This window comes from Natator depressus, chromosome 1 (genome assembly GCF_965152275.1).
Source record: "Natator depressus isolate rNatDep1 chromosome 1, rNatDep2.hap1, whole genome shotgun sequence".
Classification (NCBI taxonomy): domain Eukaryota; kingdom Metazoa; phylum Chordata; order Testudines; family Cheloniidae; genus Natator; species Natator depressus.
In genome coordinates, this window is record NC_134234.1 from 176,626,867 (window position 1) to 176,654,613 (window position 27,747).

At 39.2% G+C, this 27,747-nt stretch overlaps 1 protein-coding gene across 5 annotated transcripts in view; it reads right to left on the minus strand.

Moving 5' to 3' along the window:
• ROBO1 (roundabout guidance receptor 1) overlaps positions 1 to 27,747 on the minus strand; it is a 1,032,053-nt gene that overhangs the window by 99,018 nt on the left and 905,288 nt on the right. For all 5 annotated transcript variants that reach the window (XM_074971626.1, XM_074971617.1, XM_074971599.1 and 2 more), the window contains 3 exons: positions 13,187 to 13,307; positions 9,579 to 9,717; positions 8,128 to 8,255 (listed from right to left, as the gene is read on the minus strand). In XM_074971626.1, the coding sequence (XP_074827727.1) occupies positions 8,128 to 8,255; positions 9,579 to 9,717; positions 13,187 to 13,307 (388 nt within the window). The remainder of the gene's footprint in view (positions 1 to 8,127; positions 8,256 to 9,578; positions 9,718 to 13,186; positions 13,308 to 27,747) is intronic.

The following is a 27,747-nucleotide window of genomic DNA, read 5'->3' on the forward strand; positions in this document are numbered from 1 at the left end:
ACATTTATTCACCTGCGTAAGTGTTTGCAAAACAGGGGCCATAAATTATTTCCGAAAGTGTAGCAGCAGAAATTGTAGTCACAAAATTAGCTGCTTTAATAGTAGCAACATTGGTTTCAAGACTAACAGTTGATCTTAGGATCAAATCTAACAAATTGTCTTGAAAATAATTTGAATTGTTATTCTTTCACTATTTTGTTTGTTTTTGTTTTTAATTTGAGAGTCCTTAATTAAAGAAAATGAACACAGGAGCTAATGATTTTGTGGACATCAAGTTCCTTATCTCATTTTCTTGTCTTAGTACCAAGATGTACAGAAGGATAAAACACCTCCAAAAAGCCTGGGGGATTCGTATGAGAACTTCACAGCAGAAGTATCCCTTTTCAGCAGGGCCGGCCCACAACATTTTGGCACCTGAGGCGGGGAGCTCAAATGACGCCCCCATGCCCCCTCGCTTGGGTCAAAACTTTGAAAGGTCTCAATTCTGCCTTCTTCCTGTTCTACTCCTCTCATGGTATTGCTCTGCTACCTACCCCAATAAAGGAGAACTAACAAATTAAAATGCAAAAAGAAAAGGAGTACTTGTGGCACCTTAGAGACTAACAAATTTATTTGAGCATAAGCTTTCGTGAGCTACACTGCTGTAGCTCATGAAAGCTTATGTTCAAATAAATTTGTTAGTCTCTAAGGTGCCACAAGTACTCCATTTCTTTTTGTGGATACAGACTAACACAGCTGCTACTCTGAAACTTAAAATGCCTTGTTCAAAAATGTTAAGTAATACTTAACTTTCAAACGCCTGAACAACAAATGTAACTTTTCTTGTCTGCATAGTAAACACTGATTATTCAAACAGATAAAAATGCCAAAGTGGTGCTTTCCGTGCCTTACTTGGTTGCAAAGATTTGAACTGCTTCCTGCTGAAGGTCCACAGTCTGGGCCAGCTCATGCTCTATTGAGATGCTTGCAAGGCCGACCAGCCTCTCCTGTGTCATTGTGGAGCGTAGATGTGTTTTTATTAACTTCGGCTTGGAGAAGCAGTGTTCTCCACTGGCAACTGTTACAGGAAGCGTTAGAAGTATGCACAGAGCAACAAAAGCACTTGGAAAGAGGGTAGTCATCTTATTTGTGCACAAATATTCCAGAACAGCCGTTGGAGTTGTTCCTGCTGAAATGTATCTTGAAAGGTCTTTCAGTTCATCACATAATCACTCGCATCAATATTGCACGTCATCATGTGTCAACGCTGTCTCTAGTGCCCTGCATTGCTGGTGTATAGTGAAGAGTTTTGGAATACCATACAAAATCCCAAATATACTGCTGTGTTCCTTGAGCTGCATGAAACGTTCTTCAACTGACTTTTATTGCACAATCTAGCACCTAGTTAAAGAATTCAACTTTGAATTGTTGTTTGGGGTCTCTTATGGGATTATCCCGTGCCTCATAATCAAAATGTCTTCTTCTTCAGTGACTCTTGTATTCTTGAATGGGTGGGAAAATAGCTTCAGTGTGAAGTTCCTCTGCCAACTTCTGTGCACTCTTCAGAACATTTTGAAATCCCTCATCTGACCGGTAAGACTGTAGGTCTGACTTTGCTTTGTCCAGTTGTTCCATTGCTCCAGATATATCAAGGTCAACACCTTGGAGTCTCTTGCTTACAACATTTATTTCGAACAGTACGTCATGCCACAACACTAAGCCACACAGAAATTTGAAGTTATGTATGTTTCTGGTGATTCAATTTCCCTCTGCCACTGTTCTCCCACAAACAGTTCTTGTCATAGCATTATCCTCCATAATGGCAACTATGGCATCATCTATCTTCCCAATTTGGTGTCTGATAGGCTTTATTGCCTCCACTTGACTTTCCCATCATGTGGCACTCAGTGGTTTCAGTGTCAGAGGATTTCCCAGATGTTGCTTCAAAATTTGCCATTGATGAGTTGATGCAGAGAAAACTACATAGATGCTTTGAATTACATTAAAAAAATTCAGCAGCCTCACTAGAAGCTGATGTTGCATCACTGACCACCAAGTTCAATGAATGAGAACTGCATGGGACAAAAAAAAGCTTGAGGGTTTAACTCTCGGATCCGTGTCTGCACTTCTCTGTTCTTTCCTCTCATGTTGGCACCATTATGGTAGCCCTGACCTCTCATGTCAGCTATTGCAATTCCCGTACCTTCCAGCTTTTTAAGAGCACATTTGTCACCAGCTCCTGTAGTATCATCAATGTCAATAAATTCTAGAAAATGCTCTCTGACAGTCACCATTGCAGGGACATTTTCACTAGGTTCTGTTGTTGTTACAAAACGCACCATTAAAGTAATTTGTTCTGTATGGCTGGTGTCAGGTGTGCAGTCCAGAATAACAGAGTAATATCTTGCTGACTTCAGATCTGCCACAATCTTCTGTTTGATTTTTGTTACCAGTAACTGTATGATCTCATTTTGAATTGTTTTTCCAAGGTAGTGGTGTATGTACATTTCTTGAGTGGCGACTCTTCTTAGATGCTCCTGGAGTACAGCATCAAACTCAGCCATCAGCTCCACAATTTTAAGGAAGTTTCCATTGTTTGGCACATACAGCTGATCTGAAGTGCCATACAGTGCTAGGTTTCTCACAATGGCAATGAGACTTTTCAGAACATTTTGCCAGTAAAGAGACTCTGATGAAATCTTCTCTTGATGCTGATCATCTATGGTGGCCTTTAAACTTAGTCTCATCTCAAGCTCTTTCCACCTATGGAATGCTCTCTGGTGACTGCTGCCTTCTCATGGCATGCCAGTTTTCTAGCCAGATTTTTCCAGTCCTTTGTTCCTGTAGACCCCAATGTGGCTGGAACATTAGACTGGAAGAGTTTGCAACAAAACCAGTATGCAGCATTCTGCATTTTTGAGTATATAAGCCATGGCCTCTCCACTTTGTCACCATTGGGGATTTCACGCCAGTAATGTGTTGGATGGAAACTTCTGTTTTCATTGTCTTTGGGGAACATGAAGTTTTCCACTTGCTGTGGCCCATGCAGTACAAGGAAGTCCCTCAGGCTACTGCTCAAGTGGGTTCCCAGTCCTGGATCATCTAGACTTAAGGAACTAAACTCAGCAGCAGCTGTTTCTTGCGCCTCCACCATACTCTTCTCTGATCTACACTTTTTTTCAGGAATGTGCATGGTTACATCCATAGATGCTGTAGTAGCTGCCACGTCACCTGCACTCTGACTAACTGGAAGATCAGGCACCTCCTCACCACTCACATCCTCACTGGGGCCGGAAGGCTCACTGTGAACACTTGTGTCTGTGTATCTCAGGAGAGCTCCTTCCTGCTTAGATAGAAAAGCTTTCTTTCCTTTCTTTCTTTTTCTGAATGTTGCCCAGAGGGGCGTTTTCTTCTTTCACTCATGACTGCTGTTCTGTGCCAGCTATAGTGGCTCTCAACACTTAGCTGAAGAGGACAAATAAGCAGGCTGGTAGCAGGGCCTGAGTGAGGGAAGATAGCAGCATATTAAGGGCCTAACTGGCTCCTACTACTTCAGTTGACTGCCTGTTCTCCTCAAGTGCGTTAAGGGAAGCAGCAGGAAACAGGAAGCTCCCTGAGAAGCTGGTGTTAATCAGGCAAGACTCCTGGGGATGCTAGAGAGGTACATAAGAGGCTCCTCCTCTCTCTCCCTGCAGCTCCTGCTGCTTTCTGTTATTCCTTCTCACCTTTTCTCCTGCCTGCCTGTTATGTTTCTTGTGCCCTTCTTCCTCCAGCACAGCACTCCACCATCTCTGTGCATCTAGAGCAGAGAGAATACATATGCACCAGCGGCAGACACAATTTTCTACACTCTGGGTCCTAGTGGCACCCCACCCAGTCTGGCACCTGAGGCGGCCACCCCAGTTCACCTCATGGTAAGGCCAGCATTCTGCTTAAGAGCCACAAATGGCTCAGTGTTGAGAAAAGATGATAGCACCAAAGATTTCTGGAGTCAGCTACTGGAACAAGCTAAGCACTTTATGAGCAACAACTTCATTGCTATGGTAAATGTGTCAAAATAAGAGTTTGGTACTGAATAAAATATTTTAAGCCCATATTTCCCCAGAACTCCCTCCTGCTGAACAGAGAAAAGGACAGAAGGAACATCATACCCACTAGTTTGGATGTGGAAAAAAGCATCAATATGACATCATTGGCTGCCTGCTAGCTGAGAAAGGAAGAGAGGGATTATCTCAATGGTGAACATCTGGACTGTGTATAAAAAGGCAATGAAGATTTTTTTTTTTTACACATAGTAAATCCTTCAGTTCCCCTTGATTTTTATCTTTCAAAGGAACAGTAGCGCTCCACTATGCTTTAATAGATTATTAACATGAAAAAGACACGGAAATTGTATTGATCTGGTTTAGTGTATTAAATGTATGTATGCATATACTGTACACACACATCTGTGGTTCACTAGCTGAAAAACACAGTTCACTGTAACTAATCTCACCATACATGGGAATCACCAGACAGGATGTATAAAAAACAAATTGATTTTATCACTATCAACTGTAGGTATACAAAACAGTGTTAAGAAGGTTAAGGTTATGCCAAGTATAGATTCTGGATCAGATCATGGATTGGTATTGATAAATCTGAATATCAAACTGAAAAAGTTACAGAAAGCCAAAAGCTCTCTAGGATGGAAACTTGAACCTCTGACAAATCATGTGATACAAAGTCACTACCAAGAAAAAGTGACTACTAAGCGACTTGGGAACAGCTGAAACATGCTATCAAAGAAGCTGCAGATAAACATGTAGGGAAGAAGTTTCTAGCTAAGAAAAATCCATGGGTAACAGATGAAATCATTGGTCAGATAAACAAAAGGAGGGAAGTAAAAGCACAAAGATCAACAGCAGAAAGAGAGGAATACCAAAGACAAAATCAAAATTATACAAATGCAAGAAATGCATTTATAGAAATGCAAGAAATTGAACAAAGTGAGATGTATCAAAAGATAATAGCCTTTAGCTACAGAAGAAAGGAGATCAATATGACCCATAAGGAAAAAAATGGACACTCTCTGATAGACTCTAAAGATAAGAAAGAGAGATGGCGAGAATACATCATAGAACTATATGGTGATGATAATCCTCAAAAACCTAAAAAAGGGATTGATGAATTAAGCCCGTCAATAATGGATGAAAAAATCACAGTAGCAATAAAAAGACTTCCGAAAGGAAAAGCACTAGGTTGTGACAGAATACTAGCTGAACTGTTAAAAAGCATAGGGGAATGAAGGCTTGAAAGCTCTGTCAGATGTAATGAAGAATAACTTTGAGAATTGCCCGAAGATTTTACAACCTAACTGGGTATCCAAATCCTTAAAAAGAACACCACTGTGGATTGTAAAAACTACAGAACAATTGACCTAGTATTGCATGCCTCTAAGATACATTTGTGAGTTGCTCAATACCAAATTAAAGGAAAAATTGATAAGGAAATAAGCAAACAACAATACAGGTTCAACTGTGGAAAGGGCACAATCAACGCCATTATGAACTTGAAGCTCATATTGGAAAGATCAATTGAAATGGGGAAAACAGCATACTTGTGTTTCACTGACTTCCAAAAAGCACTTGACAGAATCTACCTCTACAAATTACTCAATGTATTAAGATCTGTGTGGACTGATGGATACAAACTCTGAGTAATAAAACAATTACACTGAAATCAGAAGGTAATTATAATGGGAGATGAAAATGAAAATCTAATAGAGATCAAGAGAGAAAACTGAGACAAGGTGATCAACTTTATTCAACATTTATAGCGAGTGCTTAATTAAATTAATACAGGCAACAGAAGAAGGTATTAAGATGATACCAAGGGTAGGTCATGCCTGACTAATCTGATAGCCTTCTATGATGAGATTACTGATTCTGTGGATGAAGGGAAAGCAGTGGATGTATTGTTTCTTGACTTTAGCAAAGCTTTTGACACAGTCTCCCACAGTATTCTTGTCAGCAAGTTAAAGAAGTATGGGTTGGATGAATGCACTATAAGGTGGGTAGAAAGTTGGCTAGATTGTCGGGCTCAACGGGTAGTGATCAATGGCTCCATGTCTAGTTGGCAGCCGGTGTCAAGTGGTGTGCCCCAGGGGTCGATCCTGGGGCCGGTTTTGTTCAATATCTTCATAAATGATCTGGAGGATGGTGTGGATTGCACCCTCAGCAAATTTGTGGATGATACTAAACTGGGAGGAGTGGTAGATACGCTGGAGGGCAGGGATAGGATACAGAGGGACCTAGACAAATTGGAGGATTGGGCCAAAAGAAACCTGATGCGGTTCAATAAGGATAAGTGCAGGGTCCTGCACTTAGGACGGAAGAACCCAATGCACAGCTACAGACTAGGGACCGAATGGCTAGGCAGCAGTTCTGAGGAAAGGGACCTAGGGGTTACAGTGGACGAGAAGCTGGATATGAGTCAGCAGTGTGCCCTTGTTGCCAAGAAGGCCAATGGCATTTTGGGATGTATAAGTAGGGGCATAGCGAGCAGATCGAGGGACGTGATCGTTCCCCTCTATTCGACATTGGTGAGGCCTCATCCGGAGTACTGTGTCCAGTTTTGGGCCCCACACTACAAGAAGGATGTGGATAAATTGGAGAGAGTCCAGCGAAGGGCAACAAAAATGATTAGGGGTCTGGAACACATGACTTATGAGGAGAGGCTGAGGGAACTGGGATTGTTTAGTCTGCAGAAGAGAAGAATGAGGGGGGATTTGATAGCTGCTTTCAACTACCTGAGAGGTGGTTCCAGAGAGGATGGTTCTAGACTATTCTCAGTGGTAGAAGAGGACAGGACAAGGAGTAATGGTCTCAAGTTGCAGTGGGGGAGGTTTAGGTTGGATATTAGGAAAAACTTTTTCACTAGGAGGGTGGTGAAACACTGGAATGCGTTACCTAGGGAGGTGGTAGAATCTCCTTCCTTGGAAGTTTTTAAGGTCAGGCTTGACAAAGCCTTGGCTGGGATGATTTGATTGGGGATTGGTCCTGCTTTGAGCAGGGGGTTGGACTAGATGACCTCCTGCGGTCCCTTCCAACCCTGATATTCTATGATTCTATGATTCTATGAGTGGAAAAATTGGTGAATAATTTCTTCTATGCAGATGACAGTGCTGATGGCTGATTTGGAAGATCTCATGAAGTTAGTAGAGACTGTATATGAATATGGCAAAGAATATGGTCTAAAGTGGAACGTGGATAAGACAAAAACTATAGCACTACACAAGGATCCTGGGAAAACATGTAAGAGTCCAGTGAATGACACAGCCATACAACAACTAAGAAATTATTGCCACTTTGGAAGCATCATTACAGAAGATCAGATACTGAAGTCACACCAGACTAGAAAGACACCAAAAGAGACATCTGGAAGAATAAACATCTGATGAGATTGGTGATTATTGTAATTTAGCAAATGCTATTAGAGATCTTATTAAAAGAATGATTCAATTTTCAGGGCACATTTTAAAAGGGTCAGTGGCATGACGTGTTTGCAGGTACTGGAAGGGAAAACTGATAGCAGAAGAACACAAGGCAGAAAAAGATCTTGGATGAATGATGTGGTATACTGGGTGGATCAAAAGGAGATCAGCAGAGGATCATACAGAATGGACTACCATGGTTGCAAACTTCCACTAATAGAGATGCCACATAAGATGTGGATGAAATATCTGGAATCTAAATCTAAATATCTGGAATCTAAATATTCTGGAATCTAAAAAATGTCAACTTTACTACTTTAAATAAAAAAATCCAACAGATACTTGAAGTCACAATATTTTTATCCAGTTAAAACAATTTGAGATGATACCAATCACAGAAAGGATAAAAAAAGTTCTCCTATGGAAGTTCAAAATACATTCCCTTCCCTCCTAGCACTGAACATTAATTCTTTTCACACTTATGAAAAAAATAATTGAAATGCTTCAGTAGTTTAACAGGGCTCAAATAATCAAACCAAAATGATTTTTCTGTATTTTTTATAACATAGCCTATCACATTAAATATTAATTATGGTTCTATTAAAGTTAGTGCATAGAAAATCAATTTTCTTTCCTTTTTCTGGGGTTAAGTATTATATAAAGAAACAGCTTACCTTGAACTGTTAGAGTTGCTGATGCTTCAGCTTTTCCAACCATATTTTCGGCCACACAAATATAAGACCCCATGTCTCCTGCCAAAACTTTCCGGATTTTCAAAGTGTGATCATCACGGATTTCATACCTTAAATACATATAACAGCAAATGAGCGTGACAGTATAAATAGAAAATAATATTGCCAGTTTCTTTAGTGTATAAAGGGTAAGCATAAGAAGTTTTTGCCTTCAAATTCATATGTTTCTCTGAGATATGAGCATATTTAAGCAATACATGAAACATGCGTATTGCCTTCTAACTATGGAAATTTTTTTTCAAAACAAACACATTTGAGAGCTTAATCTGATCTCACTTACAATGTGAAACTCAAGAGCATCACTAATAAAATAATCGTAAATGGTAAATCTGGTGTAAGTGACATTAGACTTTGGCCTAAAGACTTTTAATTACAATACATTTAGTAAACATATTTAATGATATTTCTAAAAGAAAAAAAATAATCCATATATTTTTCTTCATTTGCATTTGGGAAGATGTAAAAATCAGGAGCTATAAGGTTTTAAAAGATTAAAAAAGCAGCATTGTTCTTTTGAACATAACCAAAGACCATCTTAAAGTCAAGCTAAAACATAACTCATTCAATCATTTTATAAGGAAATAACATAGCCTTATAATATTCTCTCCAATTTCATCACCTTTTACTCATCTTTGCATAATGTAGCCAGTGTGTTTCTAGGCCTAGAAAGCAGTTATTTTACCATATATGCAGTAGTTTTTAGATAAATTATAAACTGGATTAACAGGAAACAAGATGTGGCTGTAGAAGATGAAGGGACCCAAATGTTACAGTGTGTCCTCTTCGGGGGAAAAAAACCATCAATACTTTAAAAACTGATGATTAGGAATTTAAGCAAAAATGAAAAAAAAAAAACTTCATAAAATGTGTTTCCTTTTTACAAGGCTATTTTACTTTCCACTCTGTTAGGCCAATGATGGAAGAGATGTGAACTGGAGACTTGATAACAAAAAAAGCAGGTCTCCTAAGAGCAGCACTATACATTAGCAGGCTGCATCTTGCATCAATTGCAATTCCATTATCCACTTCTTGGTGCTGTAGCCTAATTATATTATCTATTTGACATTTTATAGTAGTTTTCATAATTACAGTAGGTACTTCAAGTACAGAATTCATTCATGCCATACATTGTTGTTTGAACTTGATACTTTTGCTGTTTTTGTAGTAGGTTGGAAAGATTTTAGTTCAAGCTGTTTCTAAGTTTTCAACACAAGTGAATTATATCTGTAAGCAGAGGACCACGGGATTCAGAAATAGAAGAGTCCTATTAGATCGCCAAGCCCATCCATACAAGCACAGGAATTATCCCCTCTTAGATATCAAACTGATACCCGCACTTGATCTTATCCAAAAGGTAACTTAACATACTGCACCTTGCTTTTGGTAATTCCCCATCATCTTTTCGCCATCTTACTGTAGGTACAGGGTCGCCCCGAGCCTCACATTTAAACTCTGCACTGTCTTCCACAGTTACAGCCAAATTACTGGGTCTCTTCACAAAAGATGGTCTTTCTAAAGTAAAGGAAAGAAACACTGGATTACAGCTAAAGGCACAGCACTGCAACACCTGCAGTGCCTCAGGGTGGCTGATGTGGGGATTCCAGAGTTACCTGTGTGCAGCCAGGTAAATTTTGTTGTAAGAACAACAAAAATCAGGTACACAATGTAGATATGCAAATTACATCAGACCTGACTCTGGGCTTGTCTACACTACTGCTTAACTTGATGTACGTTATGTCGCTCAGGGGTGTGAAACGCCCCCCCCAGGGACATAAGTTACATTGACTTACAGCGGTGTCCACACCCACGCGCTGTGGGTGGGAGATGCTCTCCCACCGACATAGCTTCTGCCTCTCGTTGAGGTGGAGTAATTATGTCGACAGGAGAGCTCTTTCCCATCGGTATAGTGTGTCTTCACCAGACGCAGGTCAGCGGTGCAGCTGCATGAGTGCTGCTGCACCACTGTAGCGCAGTAGTGTAGACTAGCCCTAAGTGGACTCAGTTTCTCTTCAGCAACAGAAACAGATCTGCTGCAAGGCACCAAAGCTGACAACGGGCATCACTATTTTATTGTACCTTTAACAGAAAGCACACATTAGGTATTGCCTCCGCAGAGACCCTGATGCAATGGAGAAGTACTGAAGATATTCTGAGGCTAGTTAAAGCCACCACCGAATCTTCGGTATGACTGTACCTTGTCATCAGTAACAGTTTGTGTTTGATAGAATCATTTCAAGTGCAGCAAAGAGAAAAGTGATCCTTTTCTTTCTCACCAGCACAAAGAAAAAAGAAAATTACTTCTCTATAATTTTTGTTCACAGAAGTCGCTGTTATCACAGGTCCATGCTCATATCACGTATCAGGCAGGAACGTCTATAGGTTTTGAATTTTTTCACAGCTAACCTCAACACACATGAAGTGGAAGAGAACACCTCGCTGAGCTCTAAATGTAAGTTGCTGAAAAGGTTTTATTCATATATTTGAAACATGCACTTTCCACTCTGTGGATAAGGTGGGTAGAGGAGAGTGAACTTATAACAACATACCCCTTACAGGTAAATATATTTTCTCTATAACGTACAGTAGAAATTATAACAGAACCTCACTCCTGGAGTGTAAAAGTTATCATGATTGCCTCTACAAGAGCCCAAACAATAGGCAGAGGTTGTTATAAAGGAGCTACCATCACAAACAGGTTTAATGCAGCTAACTGGCATAAAAAAAAAGTATTGGTGCAACAGAAGCAAAACACGTTTACTTGCACAGTTATTTAGAAAGTAATAAAAATCCCCAAAACCCTCAAGGCATGTAGGTGCAAAAAGGTTGCAGGGAAGCCTGTTGGGCACTCTGAAGCCAGTACATGAAATTCTGGAAATGGCGAGCCTAGATTTATTGAAGGAGAAGAGTCTAGATAATGATGTTTGGCAAAATTATGCAAAAGAAAAATTATTCTGACCTAGTAACAGTGACATGCCGGACTGCTAGGCAATACCGGTGAACATGGCAGTCATGCAGTTCTTTAGATCCTATAGGAAGGTTAAGGATGAAAATGATATATTAATAGTCCAAGAGTTTCTGCCTACTTCAGATAGTTATTAGGGTGTTTTCATAATAGACAGTCAGTAAAAATAACTTCAGGATGTATGAGAAGGAAAGGAGAAGTTTGGCTGGATAAATGTCAAAAACATCATCTCTCCAGTTGAAAATACTTATCTATCTATCTATAGGAAAATGAACCTGTTCTCTCGAGTCCTAGGCTAGTGCCCTACCCAATACACCATTCTTCCTCTCCAGAAGGGAATCTTTTTTGTTCCCCAGGACAAAAATCAGAGATAAATTTTGAATTAAAGAGAAACAAAAAACAAAATGAAAACCCTTGAAGATTCCTTCTTCCTATAAGTCTTCAGAAAGGAGAATCAAACTAATACTTTCCAATAAGGCAACTATAACTCATCAATACTACCATTCTTGGGATAATGGTAAAAAGATACTGGTGTGGGTAATTAACCAATGCAGCTGCATGGGCACTTAATATAAGAACCATACTCATGCAAACAAAGTTTCTTGTAATTTCCAGACTTCACAAAGATGGAAGTCCTAACAGTTGACTTGACTTAAATTTACCTCTAAACCAAGTGTTTCCAAGGCATCTGAAATAGAAAATATAACAGCAATATACAGGAAAATATCCTGAGCTTCCCCAAAAAATCACCACAATGTCTTGCTGATTGCTGAGAAGATGCCAGCATAGTTTGAGATGCTAAATACTGTCAACTTATTAAGGAACTCCCCGCCACTCATAAACACTGAACAGGATTTCAAGATGTCCAGCATCTGAATTGGACTGAAAACAAATCAAATCACTGAACATTGAGGAGGAAGTGCCTCAAACAGAATAAAATACCACTGCTAGAGACAGGGCCAGCACTGAGGAACTTGACCTGAATCCAGCTATTTTCGAACTTCAATGTTGCTGTGAAGTTTCCAAGCTCATGGGTGTAAACCCTGCAGTCATAAAGTGTTTGTTCCCAGGATAAACAGGGTTAAGCTGTTTCCAAGCCTTATACTGCTTTGAAGCAACATTTCACACTGAGAGTCCAGAATCAGGATTGCACTGAAGATCCTGAAGCAGCCATGAAATGCCAAAGATATTCTGAGGCTGCACTGCAGACATCATAGGGTCTTGTCTACGAAGACAAAAAAGGTGTGGTTTTTCAATCAAGGTAGTTTGAGTTAGCTTAATTTGACTGAAATTCCCCTTTAATGACTGATTAGACATGGTGTAATGTCGCTAGGATTATTTGAGCTAGTTGTGTGGTAGCAAATTTATGCCACTCAGCAAGTCTCAAAGTGCTAGCCCACCTCCTGTTTTACTAGGTCAATGTATATGTATGCAGATAACAGATCTATCCATATTTTAAGATTTCATTACATAAATGATTCAGTAAAGTTTCCGAGATTATATTAGTTTCCTCATGGAAGAGGAAAATGATACATATGCTTGTTATTGAAGTTAATTGAAGTTAATTCTTGTTTTGATATTATTTATAAATATTGTTATGGTCAGTGCAAACTGGAATTATCTGCAGTGTGAAAACTAAGTCAGATCTGACTGCATAAGTGAAAAAAAACCTATATTTTGTGTTCACAAATCAGCATAGTTCACTGACTTGTGTTCATTATTTCCTCTTTTTCCTCGATTTCCATCCTGTTCTGGAGTAACAAACCTCTTTATTTCAACAATATTCCACTATGTGCTGAAGAACCGATATTGATCATTTATTTTCTGGAATATGCCATGAGGCAGATATCCATGACTGTCAGAAAAACACGCCCAATATTAACATAGCAAAAGAGCTGGATGATAACAAAAAAAAAAAGCCCTTGCTATAAAACTGCTTCTCCCCATACCAAAAAATGAAGCTGTATTAAATACTAGCATTTTCACTAATGAAGTGTCACACAATGGAGTCTCTCTTACCTAAAACAGTGAGCTCCGCCACTTCACTCTCTCGTTCTCCCACCATATTTGTTCCGACACAGACATACTTGCCAGCATCATTCTTTCTCGTGTAGGTAATCATGAGCTTTCCTCCTCTGATCTAGGACAAGTCAAGAATAATAAAAATTACTTCTAAAATAATCAATTAGATAATGTCTGTAAAGTGTTTTAAAGATGTACTGTGCTATGTAGATGCTATGTATGATTATGAAATTATGATTAATTTTGTTGGGGATTGGTCCTGTTTGAGCAGGGGGTTGGACTAGATGACATCCTGAGGTCCCTTCCAACCCTGATATTCTATGATTCTATGAAACTCTAATTGCTGACTGTAGACTCTTGCTTGGTGCATCTCATTTACTGCGCATCTATTTCAGCAATAGAAACCATAAAATACAGAATACTGAGCAAATTTTATTTGGACTTCCATCTAAAATTAGAAAGTTTTAGTCTCCAAAGCCTTTTAGTTATGGATAACAAACAACCGTATGAAATCATGCTTTAGGAATTTGAGGTTGGGTGGAGAAACAAGGCTAATTAGCAACTTTGACACCAAAAGCATTTTGTTCAGCTTATTAACTTTATATGTTTTTATTTCTGTATTTTAAAACCTCTTCACTTTTATGGATCCAGAAGATACTCCACTTCAATCTGTCTACTACCCAGTAGTGGCTGTTCCTTGCTTCTGTTTAATGCTTGATAGATACAGGTCTATTTCCTTTATACTGTTAATATATCAGAATCAGACACATCTAATATGGTCTTTGCATACAAATTATTTCAATGTCTTTCTGCTTGGTGACAAAAATATATTTAATTCATACCTTAGAGACAAATTTGTCATTCAGCGCTGAGTTGTGGTCTTCTTGTTTATAAACTATGAAAGGTTTACAACATCGGAAACCCCTCTCACCTGCATCAGAACTTTACATTTAATTCGATTCCACTAACCATAGAGCGGTTAAGTACCTCAGCAAAAAAACTGAAAATCACTATTTAAAAACTGCTTGTCAATTTAAAAAAAAAATCTGACTTCTGTTCACATGCACCACCAAGAGCGTGGGTCTGCTTGCTTATGCCCTCCATTACTGATACTGGTAGAGTAAATAAATGATGCCTTCTCCCTAAGATAGATCCTGATAGAAATACCATACCTCACAACCTGTGTACCAATAAGATATATTTATACCATGATTTTGTTTTAATGGAAGCCTAACATTTTGCTCCTAAATCCACATTTATACAAATAAGTAAGAGTCTGATGTTCAAAAGTGCTGAGCACTCAGGTAGAGGTATACAGAGCCTATATTTGGCAATATTTGGAGTTAGTTAGCTAACTTCCTGCTCTTATTTACCCCAGTTCATTTCTTTGCAAGTTAATGGAGTTGAACCAGTATAAGCAAAGAATTCCCCGCAGATGTTTCATAGTGAACAGCGCTACATTTTACTTAAAATAGATTGTGAAATATAAGCCAAAAATCTGATTCCCTCTTCATTTAATAAAAGCCTTGGTTAATTAAGTTTTTAAACTTCAACAAAACATGTTCACAACAGAATGAATGCATACATTAATCTGAATAAATCTCCTGTTGCCTGCAATGCCACTTAAATATTCTTTAATGATTTTTGTAAGTTAGCATAGGCTTAAAACTCAGATCACATATGATAATAATTTAAATTGAACTGTAGCGGAAAAACAAAAGGTGCCTATAAAGTTACATTAAAAGGCCTAATACAATCAGTGACTAGCCAGAGAATGTTCACAATGTGAAGTACTTTGCTCAAGTTGCCTGCAGCTAGAAATCTATCCCTGAGAACTTGACATCTTGAGCGGCATTGGACTCTTATTATCATTGTAAGACATATACACACAATGATGACAGTCAGTTATTGAGATAGATGGACATGGACTTATAATGTAGATAGTGTTGAATACAAATTTCATGCTTTTGCCGTTGGCGCACATCATTTCAGAGAGAAAAAGCAATGTCCTTTATCTAGCAATGATGAAATTTCAATTGGAATTTGAAGCATGTCTAATGGAGTATTAAAGGTGACCTGTAAATATTTTTTTTAAAGTAAGGTAAATGTGTTTTTACTTGCTGATAGCCTCAAACAGCAAGAGAAAATTATGAAGTACATAACTAGATTTTCATTTCATATCCCCCAAAGTCATACAATTTAAAGGACTGCAATAATAAATATTATCAAGGTGTTATATTATTCATTGTATGTGTGCATATTTGTATAACTATTTCTAGATATACATACACACATCTCTCTCTCCCTCTCCATATCTATATCAACGTTGACGATATGGTCGTGAGAAATAAAAGTTTATTGGCTTACCTGAGGGTAGTTGAACTACTCACTCATCTCAAACTTAAGTAGATGAAAGGTGGGATTTCCACATGTACCTCAGTGACTTAAGAGCACAAGTTCCATTGACTTTGAATGACACTTGAGCTCCTGGTTTGACATTTATGAAAATCCCACCTTTATATCAACCTTTTTAACATATCACCATACATTCTGTATGAACCATAATTTACAGAAAAACAATATTCTAGGAACAGTTTAGAGAGCTTAAAAAAATGTTATTGGAACAATCTCTTGTTAGACACCTGACTTTGCAGATGGTTTCTCCCCATGAATCTAATTGTACAAAGTTCAACTGGAGGTAAATGTTAAAACAAATAAGTAAAACAACTCAAAATTACCTAAAGTCACTTGTCTATATCTTGGGTCCTTCCCGGTTAGACATGAGTGCTGGGTCACAACAGGAAGGAGTGATATATGTATGAAGATCCACTTTCTAACCCTCAAGGACCTTCAGACATCAGATTTAAAGCTCTGACATTTTTATGATTAGAAAAGCTGGTAACAGTCTCAAGGCTCATTTTTGTATCTCCTGGGCCTCAGGCAGTATGGTAGTTAGTTTTTAAAGATGACAGAAGCTGCAGAGAGGTCAGGAATGTTAGAGTAAGTTCCTGGGCTGCTGGCTCAGTGGGCAGGTGATACAATCACAGGAATATGAAAAATTGCACAGGTTTATGGTATGTTTATCACATAGATATCATCTCCCCATAAATATGGTGTGTACACACATACATGCACAGAGTACTGTATGTATCCTCAATGAATTATTCAGTGTTGACTGATTGAAAATGTACTTCCTTTGTTGACTGACTACATACGTTTCCCATTACTTTTTAGCTATTAGCCAACTCCCAATTGAATGGGACAGATTACATCACCCTGTGTTTTAACATAAAAAAGCTTTGCCTGAGGAAAGCTGTAGCTACAGTAGATTTGTGTCCTATATTCCTTATTCTTCACCCTCCCCTCCTTTTCTCTCAAGCATGAAGCTCTGAGCAATGGCAGAGAGGAGACTCTGAAATAGGTGGAAAAAAGGATTTGATGTAATTGTAGGTATATGTCTGAAAAACATGGATGGATCTGTCTGTGCGTATAGGGGGGATAATTTACAAACTGAGATTTTCCAACATATTTCTTCTGTTACTGCTGAATTGTAAGCTGCTATACAATAAGGTGGGCAGCGAAGAGCCAAATCTCTTCTTTGTGGGCAGTAACTGTTTTAAATTACTCAAACTAAAGTTACTCAAAAGAGTGGAGAGACTTATTAGCTGTCAGTGGTTTTGCTATGAATATTTTAGCTCTCTTTTTCTCATATTGTGTGTGTGTGCATATCTATATATAGATATCTATCATCTGAAATTTAGAGTACCATATGATTCTTTGGGTTAAAAAACTAACGGCATAATATAATACCCCAAACCACAGGACGGGGCATTTTTTTGTGCAGTAGGGGATCCATTTTCAACCTAAGGAGTAGTAGTTTTTTCCTGACAAACAAGAAATAATAGCCTCTGTTTTCAAAATATTTTATACTACCACTTCCCAGTGAGACCCAGTGTTTTGCTTCTAGTCTTGGAAAGATCCAAATTAACAGATTTTAAAAGTCATTATGTTTTATACTTATCGAAAATAGAATTGAAAACTTTAAAAAAAAAGATTTTACGGTTCTGACTAAGCCCTTTACAGTTGAACTCCTGGTAACAAAAGACACCTGGCTTTACAAGTGGAGGATACAAAATAGACCCATTAAAAGTGTTTACAGCTCTGCAACTGCTGGGAACTGTCAATGAAAAGATGTGGACTCACAGCAGATCACAGGTGGCCTAGTGCTTTATAGCAGTTCTAGAATATTCGTAAAAGCAGTTTTTCTGTAACATATGTTGTGTATAAAGAATACATGATATGATGGCATGTTATACAGCCTTTAACTGACAAGTCATTTTGCCATTCATGAGTACTTCAGCCATCCCAATTTCATTTTATTTATTTAATTAAACAACAAAAGATGTCCATACAAAAAGTTATAGGAATCCTCTCAGTTAAAGTTAGAATGTTAAATTATGACCACTCAGCAGCAAAAAAGATATACAAATAATAAATCAATTCATTCAACCAATAAACCAAAACCACAAGACATTACTCAAAGTTACACAATATCATATATTCACTACAAACACACACTATATTTTATATATATATATATACACACACACACACACACACACACACACACAAACATATATATAGAGAGAGAGATTTATTTATTTTATAAGGACTGTCAAGTGATTTTAAAAATTGTGTGATTAAAAAAATTAATCATGATTAATCGTACTGTTAATAATAAATACCATTTATTTAAATATTTTTGAATGTTTTCTACATTTTCAAATATATTGATTTCAATTACAGTGCTCACTTTAAATTTATTTTTATTACAAATATTTGCACTGTAAAAAACAAAAGAAATAGTATTTTTCAACTCACCTAATACAAGTACTTTGGTGCAATCTCTTTATCATGAAAGTTGAACTTACAAATGTAGAATTCAGTACAAAAAATAACTTCATTCAAAAATAAAACAATGTAAAACTTTAGAGCCGACAAGTCCACTCAGTTCTACTTCAGCAATTGCTCAGACAATCTCTGCCCTGCACTTTAAGCAGGGGGGTGGTTTGTCTCGCATCAGTGTGTTGCTCTTTTAAGACTTGAAGACTTTTAAGACTTGGAGAAAGAATGCTCCACACCTCGTCCCTCTCAGATTTTGGAAGGCACTTAAACCTTGGGTTGAGTGCTGTAGCTATTTTTAGACATCTCACATTGGTACCTTCTTTGCATTTTGTCAAATCTGCCGTGAAAGTGTTCATAACCTGATGGGTCATCATCCAAGACTGCTATAACATGAAATATATGGCAGAATGCACATAAAACAGAACAGGAGACATACAATTCTCCCTCAAGGAATTCAGTCACAAATTTAATTAACACATCTTTTTAACGAGCATCAGCAGCATGGAAGCATGTCCTCTGGAATGGTGGCTGAAGCATGAAGGGGCATATGAATGTTTAGCATATTTGGCATGTAAATACCTTGCAACGCTGGCTACAAAAGTGCCACGTGAATGCCTGTTATCACTTTCAGGTGATATTGTAAAGAAGAAGCAGGCAGCATTATCTCCCATAAATGTAAACAAACTTTTTTGTCTTAGCGATTGGCTGAACAAGAAGTAGGGCTGAGTGGATTTGTAGGCTCTAAAGTTTTACATTGTTTTGAGTGCAGTTATGTAACAAAAAAAATCCACATTTGTAAGTTACACTTTCACGATAAAGAGATTGCACTACAGTACTTGTATGAGGTGAATTGAAAAATACTATTTATTTTGTTTATCATTTTTACAGTGTGAATATTTGTAATCAAAAATAAAAATATAAAGTCAGCACCATGCACTTCGTATTCTGTGTTGTAATAGAAATCAATATATTTGAAAATGTAGAAAAATATTTAATAAATTTTAATTGGTATTCTATTGTTTAACAGTGCGATTAATCACAATTAATTTTTTGAGTTAATCGCATGAGTTAACTGCTATTGATTGTCAGCCCTAATATAAATATAAAGAATAAAAAAGTCTATGAAGTGTGGGCATGGAGGAAGAAAAGAAACCCAGGGAGAAATGTTTGAGAAATCCAGCAACAAAGACCACCAAATGTGTTGATTTACAACTCGTAGTTATCATTCTATTTAATACATAAAACCTACAATGCATTAATGCAGTGGTTCCCAGACTTGTTCCGCTGTTTGTGCAGGGAAAGCCCCTGCCGGGCCGGGCCGGTTTGTTTACCTGCCGCGTCCACAGGTTCGGCCGATTGCAGCTCCCACTGGCCGCAGTTCGTGGCTCCAGGCCAATGGGAGCTGCTGGAAGCAGTGCGGGCTGAAGGACGTACTGGCCGCCACTTCCAACAGCTCCCATTGGCCTGGAGCAGCGAACCGCAGCCACTGGGAGCCGCAATTGGCCGAACCTGCGGACACGGCAGGTAAACTAACCGGCCCGGCCCGCCAGGGGCTTTCCCTGCACAAGCAGCGGAACAAGTCTGGGAACCACTGCATTAAAACAATGCTAAGGGGTAACTTAAATCCTTAAGGAAATAAAACTCAGATTGACAGATGAAACTCTGTCCTCAATTCACACAACATTGTTGGCAGTATGTATGGCAGATTGTAATGTTGTGTGTGTTTCAGTATTGTCACATTATTATTATTTGTTTAGCACCATGCCTGCAGCACACAACATATGCATAGTCAGACGTTGCCCCTGCTTTGAAGAATTTACAATCTAATTTTGGAAAGAAAGACATAAATGGTTAAAGCACGAAGGTGAGGACCCACAGAGTTGTAGGAGATAGGTGTCAGAAGAAAGGCAAAAGAAGTGGGCTTTAAAAAAGAGATTTGGAGAAAGACAGGGAAGACATATGAATACCTTAGCAGGCAATGTTACTTTAAAAAGCTGCATGCATTTTTTGTTTTAGATTTTGTGACTCAGAGTGTAGCACTGACCATTCCCAAATTAATATCCTTATAACAATGACCAAGAAAGGTTTTAAGTCTCTAGGTGAGTCCTTCCCCCATTGCATGACAAAAGTATGCTCCTCTCCCAAAAATGTCACACACAAACTGAAAGCAAGATTAAAAGAAAACATTCTTGGACTGAGATCTTTCTTATACCATGTTTTTGCTCATAGCAAAATCTAAGAGTTGAATTGTAAACCACCTCTCTCCACCACATAAACCAACAAACAAACCCCTGTGATGGTGGTGGGCTAGGGATGTGGAGCTGATAACGAGCACAATGGCTTATCTATAGCAGAACTGCTCTACTTAAAATAGTCTTGAGGACGGAGATATTGAAAGAACATTCAGCTCCTACATGGTGCTTTTGGCATCCATCCCAGCCTGTGCAAAAAATGTGAGCTTCAGAGTTAGGCTCACTTTTTCTCTTCAAAATGTCTTACTGTCTCTTATAGCCAACTTCATTAAAAGTCTAATCCTGCAAGAAGATGAATATCTCCAAAGTGTTAAATGCTGTCAGCTGTCCCTGGAGCTGTTTGGTAACTTTAATTGTGTTTTGAAGGTGCTCAGTCAGCACTTGACACTATCAGGCACCAAACATCAGAATTGCCCCAACACTTGGTATTTCCTCCTGATTAACAGAGAAAGTGGAAGCAGCCAAGAGACACAGTTTGTGTAACAAATAATCTTGATGAAAGAAAATCCAAAGCTCAGTGTATTTCTCTTTTAGAAGCTTAAAATATTAAAGATTCAAAAGTTACTTAAACTTTCTTTTACATTTGGTTCCTCTGAATTACAAAGGCAGCGTGGACTGATGACAAAGCCCAGACTAGTCCACCCCTAACCAAAACTCATTTAGAAACAGTGGTGCTCATATGAAAATACTTGAACTAGACAAATAATTGTGTGAAACATTTTTCATGCTACTATTCAAACCTCAGTGGATGGTATGTTCACAAAATATTTACTATGCAGTATTTTCGCTGTGATAATCCATGAATAAAACTCCTCGCATAACAAAACCATGTTATTACTCCTCCACTGTATAAGAGTCCTCTCTCTCTAGACCTTTAGAGAAATTGTAGGGAATCCTTTTCTGAAGATCTAAGTCTGCTTTTTGTTAAGTAGTTTACTGAGCAACAAAGAATACATGTGAATGCTGAAAAACACTCAGGCTATATCTACACTTCAAAGTTAAGTTGACTTCAGTTACGTGGACGTACAGCCACCGCTGTAATTAAACTGTTGTTGCATGTCCACACTACACTCCTTGTGTCAGTGGAGCACATCTTGCACTTGACAGAGAGAGAAGTGCACCATGTGTAGCTATCATAGGTGCTGACTCCATAGGTTCTCTGGGGCTAGAGCACCCACGGGAAAAAACAGTGGGTGCTCAGAACCCACCAGTGGCCCTGCTGATCAGCACCTCCCTCTCCCCCCCCCCAGCGCCTTCCACTCCCCAGTGATCAGCTGTTCAGCCTGCTTGCAGAAGGCACTGGGGAGACAGGGAGGAGTGGGGGTAGGAAGAGGCAGAGCGAGGGCATGGCACACTTGGAGGAGGCGGTGGAATGGGGCGGGAAGAGGTGGGGCAGGGGTAGGGCCGTGGGGTAAAGGGTGGATAGCTATCCCACTGTGCAACTGGCCACAGGGTGTTTTGGGAAGGGTTTGCAATGCCTCATGTGGGCAGATTCAGAGACACATAATGCAGGTTTCTGAATTACTCCATGGGCACCGTACTAGGTTTCCAGCCACTTTTCAACCACCCTAGTAACCTGCAAGCCAGCCATCTCTGTCAGAAAGCAAGGGTCCTGCACTGCTCTTCAGTACTGTGCTGCGCGTTATGAACACAAGGCTATAAGAGGAGCTCAACGGGGAAGCTATTTGGCTGAGGGAGACCTTGAAGGAGCATTTTAACACTAAGCCACAGTAATGTGTGTTGTTGTAGCATGCTGAGTCTGTCATTGTTTGCACTGTACTATGAACCTTCTAATGATTGCTGTGTGTGCCCGACTATAACAGTGCACATGCACCTATTACTATTGTCATGAATGTTAGCAGCAGGCACGATGTGATGGAGAATAATAAAGATAAATTACGTTTCCATAAGCAGTATGAGGAGTACAGAGAACTCCCTTGTGATTCTCTCCCCCTGCCACCCTACAGCAATTTCTCATTATATCAGGACTTGTGCGCCTATCCAAAGAGGAAAGGATTTGATCCCCTATGTTTATGACAGGTTTCAGAGTAGCAGCTGTGTTAGTCTGTATTCGCAAAAAGAAAAGGAGTACTTGTGGCACCTTAGAGACTAACCAATTTATTTGAGCATAAGCTTTCGTGAGCTACAGCTCACTTCATCAGATGCATTCAGTGGAAAATACAGCGAGGAGATTTATATACACACAGACCATGAAAAAATGGGTGTTACCATACACACTGTAACCAGAGCGATCATTTAAGGTGAGCTATTATCAGCAGGAGAGCTGGGGGGGGGGAACCGTTTGTAGTGATAATCAAGGTGGGCCATTTCCAGCAGTTAACAGGAACGTCCGAGGAGCAGTGGGGGGTGGGGGAAATAAACATGGGGAAATAGTTTTACTTTGTGTAATGACACATCCACTCCCAGTCTCTATTCAAGCCTAAGTTAATTGTATCCAGTTTGCAAATTAATTCCAATTTATCAGTCTCTCGTTGGAGTCTGTTTTTGAAGTCTTTTTGTTCCAATATTGCGACCTTTAGGTCTGAAATCGAGTGACCAGAGAGATTGAAGTGTTCTCCGACTGGTTTTTGACTGTTATAATTCTTGATGTCTGATTTGTGTCCATTTATTCTTTTACGTAGAGACTGTCCAGTTTGACCAATGTACATGGCAGAGGGGCATTGCTGGCACATGATGGCATATATCACATTGGTAGATGTGCAGGTGAACGAGCCTCTGATGGTGTGGCTGATGTGATTAGGCCCTATGATGGTGTCCCCTGAATAGATATGTGGGCACAGTTGGCAACTGGCTCTGTTGCAAGGACAGGTTCCTGGGTTAGCGTTTCTGTTGTGTGGTGTGTGGTTGCTGGTGAGTATTTGCTTCAGGTTGTGGGGCTGTCTGTAGGCAAGGACTGGCCTGTCTCCCAAGATTTGTGAGAGTGATGGGTCGTCCTTCAGGATAGGTTGTAGATCCTTGATGATGATGTAGATCCTCTAAGGTGCCACTAGTACTCCTTTTCTTTTTGCCTATGTTTATGATTTCTCTGCAGCTACTAGCTCTTTTCATTTCAGTACTACTACTCCAATACAGAATTGAGGCAAAAGAGCATGTCAGAGCAAAAATAACCACAGGTGCAGTGAAAAGACAAAAATTTTTGAAACTGGAGGCATGGGTCCAGTTCTTTTCTGAAACCTCCCTCTTTTCCTTGGCAGAGGTGAGAGTCCAAAGGATACCACTGTGCATCTGTGATCACTGTGGAGGTTTGAGACCCAAGTCATATTGTCCAGATAACAAAAGTTCATTCCAATTTTTAATATGTGCAATGTAATGGAAATATTGTATTGGCCACATGACACTGACTCACTTTTAATAAAGCTGCACTGAGCCATGCAACACAGCAGTTTATTTTAACGTAATGTGTTACTAAAGTAAAACTGTCTTGAAAACTGGGTTTTGTTTTAACATAAAACCTTCCTCAGGAGAAGTAAATCTCTCTTCTTTAATGAATAATCTACAGTAGGTGTACAAAAACGGTACCAATTTCCCACCCTCCATCAGTAATTTAACCCTGCGCAGTTTACATCAATATGAAAAAATTAATGCCAGTAGTATGCACTTTTACTTGTCCAGGGAAAGTTTTAATTCTCTTTTCTTTTCATTCTTCCTTAAAACTATGTTCCCTTTTTCCCCCAGCCTGAGTCTAAGCACCCTGAGCCCCATCTGTGTACCACCACTCTGACCCGTTTCCACATTCCCCTACTGCCCCCCCTGACTGCCCCCCACCACCCTGACCCCAGTGCCCTCCTTGTAGAAGCAGCATGTGTGCAGCTCCACAACAGAGTGACTATTTGCCTTCTGCTATGCCTGCCACAGTTCTTTCTCTATTATTATTATTTACACAGCACTGCTGCATGTCCCTATCATAACCCTTCTCCTTCATGCCCCGAGCAAGTTCCTGCTGAAGGGGAGCAGTGCCTGCACAGCCTCTTCTCCCCACCGACCCAGGAGATCCACCACCTCCCAAGTATTCCAGACAGGAGCGCATTTGCTGCATGGAGCCGGCCTGCTCAGCTTGGCAGTAGCCCTCCACACCGAGCAAACAGGAAGAGCAATTTCAAAACTTCCTGGGGCTTTAAAAGGGGAGGGGTACATACCTGTGTACCTGCCTGCAGGGCAGTGGAGTTCAAACCAGTGACCAGAGAGGTCACAGTGGGCATTGTGGGACACCTCCTGGAGGCCACATAGGGCGACACAAGCAATATGGTGGCTAAACTGACACTGCGTTGCTCTATGTCACCCTAAGTGCTATGCCTCTCATTGAGGTGATTTCATTATGTTGGTATAACAGCTAAAACGGCAGGAGGAGCATTGCAGTGTGTATACCTCCATAGTTAGGTCAATGTAAGCTGAATTATGTCGACTTAACTTTCTAGGGTACGGAAGCCCTCAGTCTTTTGTGACCTACTGTTGAAAATCTGCATATCTAAATAGTGTTTCCTCAATGTCTGAATATAACTGCCATGAGCACTATGTGTATGCACTGAAATTAGGACTGTAAATTTAGCCCATTGTATGAATATATTCTGGATGCATTGTCATATATGTATCTTTCGCTCTAATCAGTGACTGACATCAGAAATAAAAGTGAACTTGAACTGAACTCCGTGTCTGGTATGTCTGCGGTTCTCTACCCTTAAGCAAGTCAGACGGTTTGAAGTATCTGTTACACAGGAATTTTTTCAAAGCATCTCTACTGAAGTGCTGTTCACACACCTCTAAGGTTAAAATACTAAACCAACTGGGCCTAATTATCTCTTTCAGCCATACACAGGATCCCTTCTGGTTTTAATTACATCAACCTAAAGTATCAGAGAAAAAAGCTTAATAAGCCACACATATTAAGACACAGAAGATTTCTAATGGCAAACCATGAAGCAGAGACTATATCCTTCTGATTTTTTCCTAAATATCTAGTTAACTTTTGTTTGTTATGTAATGCAATTCAATTGAGTAATGGAGTGAAAGAGTGAGCAACAGTAGCAGCCTTGTGTAGTCAACAGCATACTACTGCCCTCCACTTCTCTGAGACAGAAGGAACTAGAGAGAAAGAGACAGACTTTTTTTGTACATTAGACACTGTGGACCTGATTCTTCACTGCATTACATGCATGAGTGTTACACTGGTATTTTTCCACTGAAGTTACAGTGATGTAAAAATGGCATGTATAGTGCAATGAAGCATCAGGCCCAGTGTGTATAAAGAGATGGAATGCTGGCTACAATACATGGGTTTTCTGCCATGGTTTTGAGAACTGAAAATGGATTTCTGATTCCACCTTCAAAGGCATTGATTATGGAGAGAAGACACTTCACTTAAACTTATTTCCTGAAGAATGACACTTCTAAAAGTGCAGCACCTCTTTTATACTGTTGTGTCAGCACATGTTATTAATCCAGGTCCTGATATGAGAACTGAATACAGGATCTTCTTAACAAAACTGGTCCAAAAATAGAAATGTTGTTCACAATTTTTATTTTAAATTTTTGAGTAAAATTTATCCATTCTTTCACTGATTATTGTTTAAATATCCAATCAGCTCTACTTCGGAATCAGAAGCACCAGTATTACCAACTCAGCAATACGCACACTTCTATATTTTATAAAACATAACTCTGAACAAATAAAACATTCATCCAAAAAATTGCTGCTTCTCAGACTTTTGACTAAGATTAAGTATAATGCAAATTAAGACCCCAATTCAAGAAAACTCTTAAGCATATGATTACATGCTGCTGACTTGCATGGCACTGTACAATGCTGTGCAATGCTGATGACTTGCTAGGCACTGTACAAACACATACAAGAGATGGTCCCTGTCCCAAAGGGCTTACAGTCTAAGCAGACCAGATAGACAAGGGATCGGAAGGGAAACATGGCACAGAGAGGTGAAATGACTTGCCCAAGGTCACCCAGCTGGCCAGTGAGATGGGAATAGAACCTAGGTCTCCTGATTCCTAATCAGTGCCCTATCCACTGGATCACACCTCCTTTCAGTCTAACTTTCAAAATATACTTAAATTTATAGACCTAAATATTCAAAAGTGGCCACTGGTTTTAGCTGTCTCTGGCCTGGTCTACACCTAAATCATCACTTGAGAAACATGGGCCCACACTCTTACTAATAACACATACTTTACACAACAAAGATACAATAAGTCTGCTCCTCACGTGTGAGCCTTTACCTTCAGAGTAGCAAACTGCTCAAAGCACAATGTGTAAATGTCAGTGATTACATTATGAATAGTGGAAGAGATTGAAGATATTAAAGTAGTAGTGAATGCTCTCCCTCCTTGTCTTGTCTTATCTGTAGTGGCTCTCTTGTCTGCTCTCAGTTGGCAGTTGACCAAGTTGTCGAAAGGCCTGTGAACGCCTACTGGGATAATTGCTTCCTCTGAGGCAGTTTCTTGCTGTTTCTCTCTGATGCCATGGTGTGTTTAAACTTTTGGCTCAATTCTTGTTGTTAGAAGGGTATTGTAAACTGCACCATAACAAAAAAAAAATGGCAGGGAGTAGGGAGAAACTGCTGGAAAAAGGAAATCTTAGCTGTCTAACTTTTTCATGAATATTTCTAATGTAAATAAAACAAATACCTGGCTGGCCATTATAAATCACGGAGATGGTTTGTTTTTGGTCGAGAGGGAATGGAAAAGACTCAAAAAAATTGGGATTACAAAATCAAAAGGAGGACTGACTTTCCCGCTAGAGAAAATGTTTTAAGCATTTCTACAAAAAAAACACAAAACATTTGCTTGACTGATATTATTCTAGTGTCATAGCCAATTTTGTTTTCATAAGCGCTTTCTACCTCATTGCCAGTGCAGCTTAAATAGTATATGAAAAAACATAAGAGGGAGAGGCATTAATGACAGATAAGCAAGTGTGATATATTTGAACGTTATCTTCAATATGAAAGTCACTATTTAAAAGAGATCCTTGTTAACCTCTCTGCATATTAAAGACATCATAAAATGAGCTTCCCAAGTCTTCCTAGCTCTCTTCTCAACACTCACAAGAGCAATGTAATTAAGCATCCTGCAATATGTGGATACACATCAGTTAACTATTACTAATGCAGAGGCACACCTCTCCTGATGAATTCTGGGCATTACAGTCAAAAGTTCACTCCATATTATCGTAATATATTTGTATCTATGAAGGTCCAATACTTAAGTTCAGCTATGTCCTAAAAAGTGCGAAGGGATGATGTCTGTTCTCTCTTACTTGCAAAATCATTGTTTAAGGAAAATTATCACAGGCATTTCAAACTCAAAACGTCACAGGATTTTATTTGTTTGATTACATATGTTAGTAAAGTAATGTGATGGGTTGACAATTTT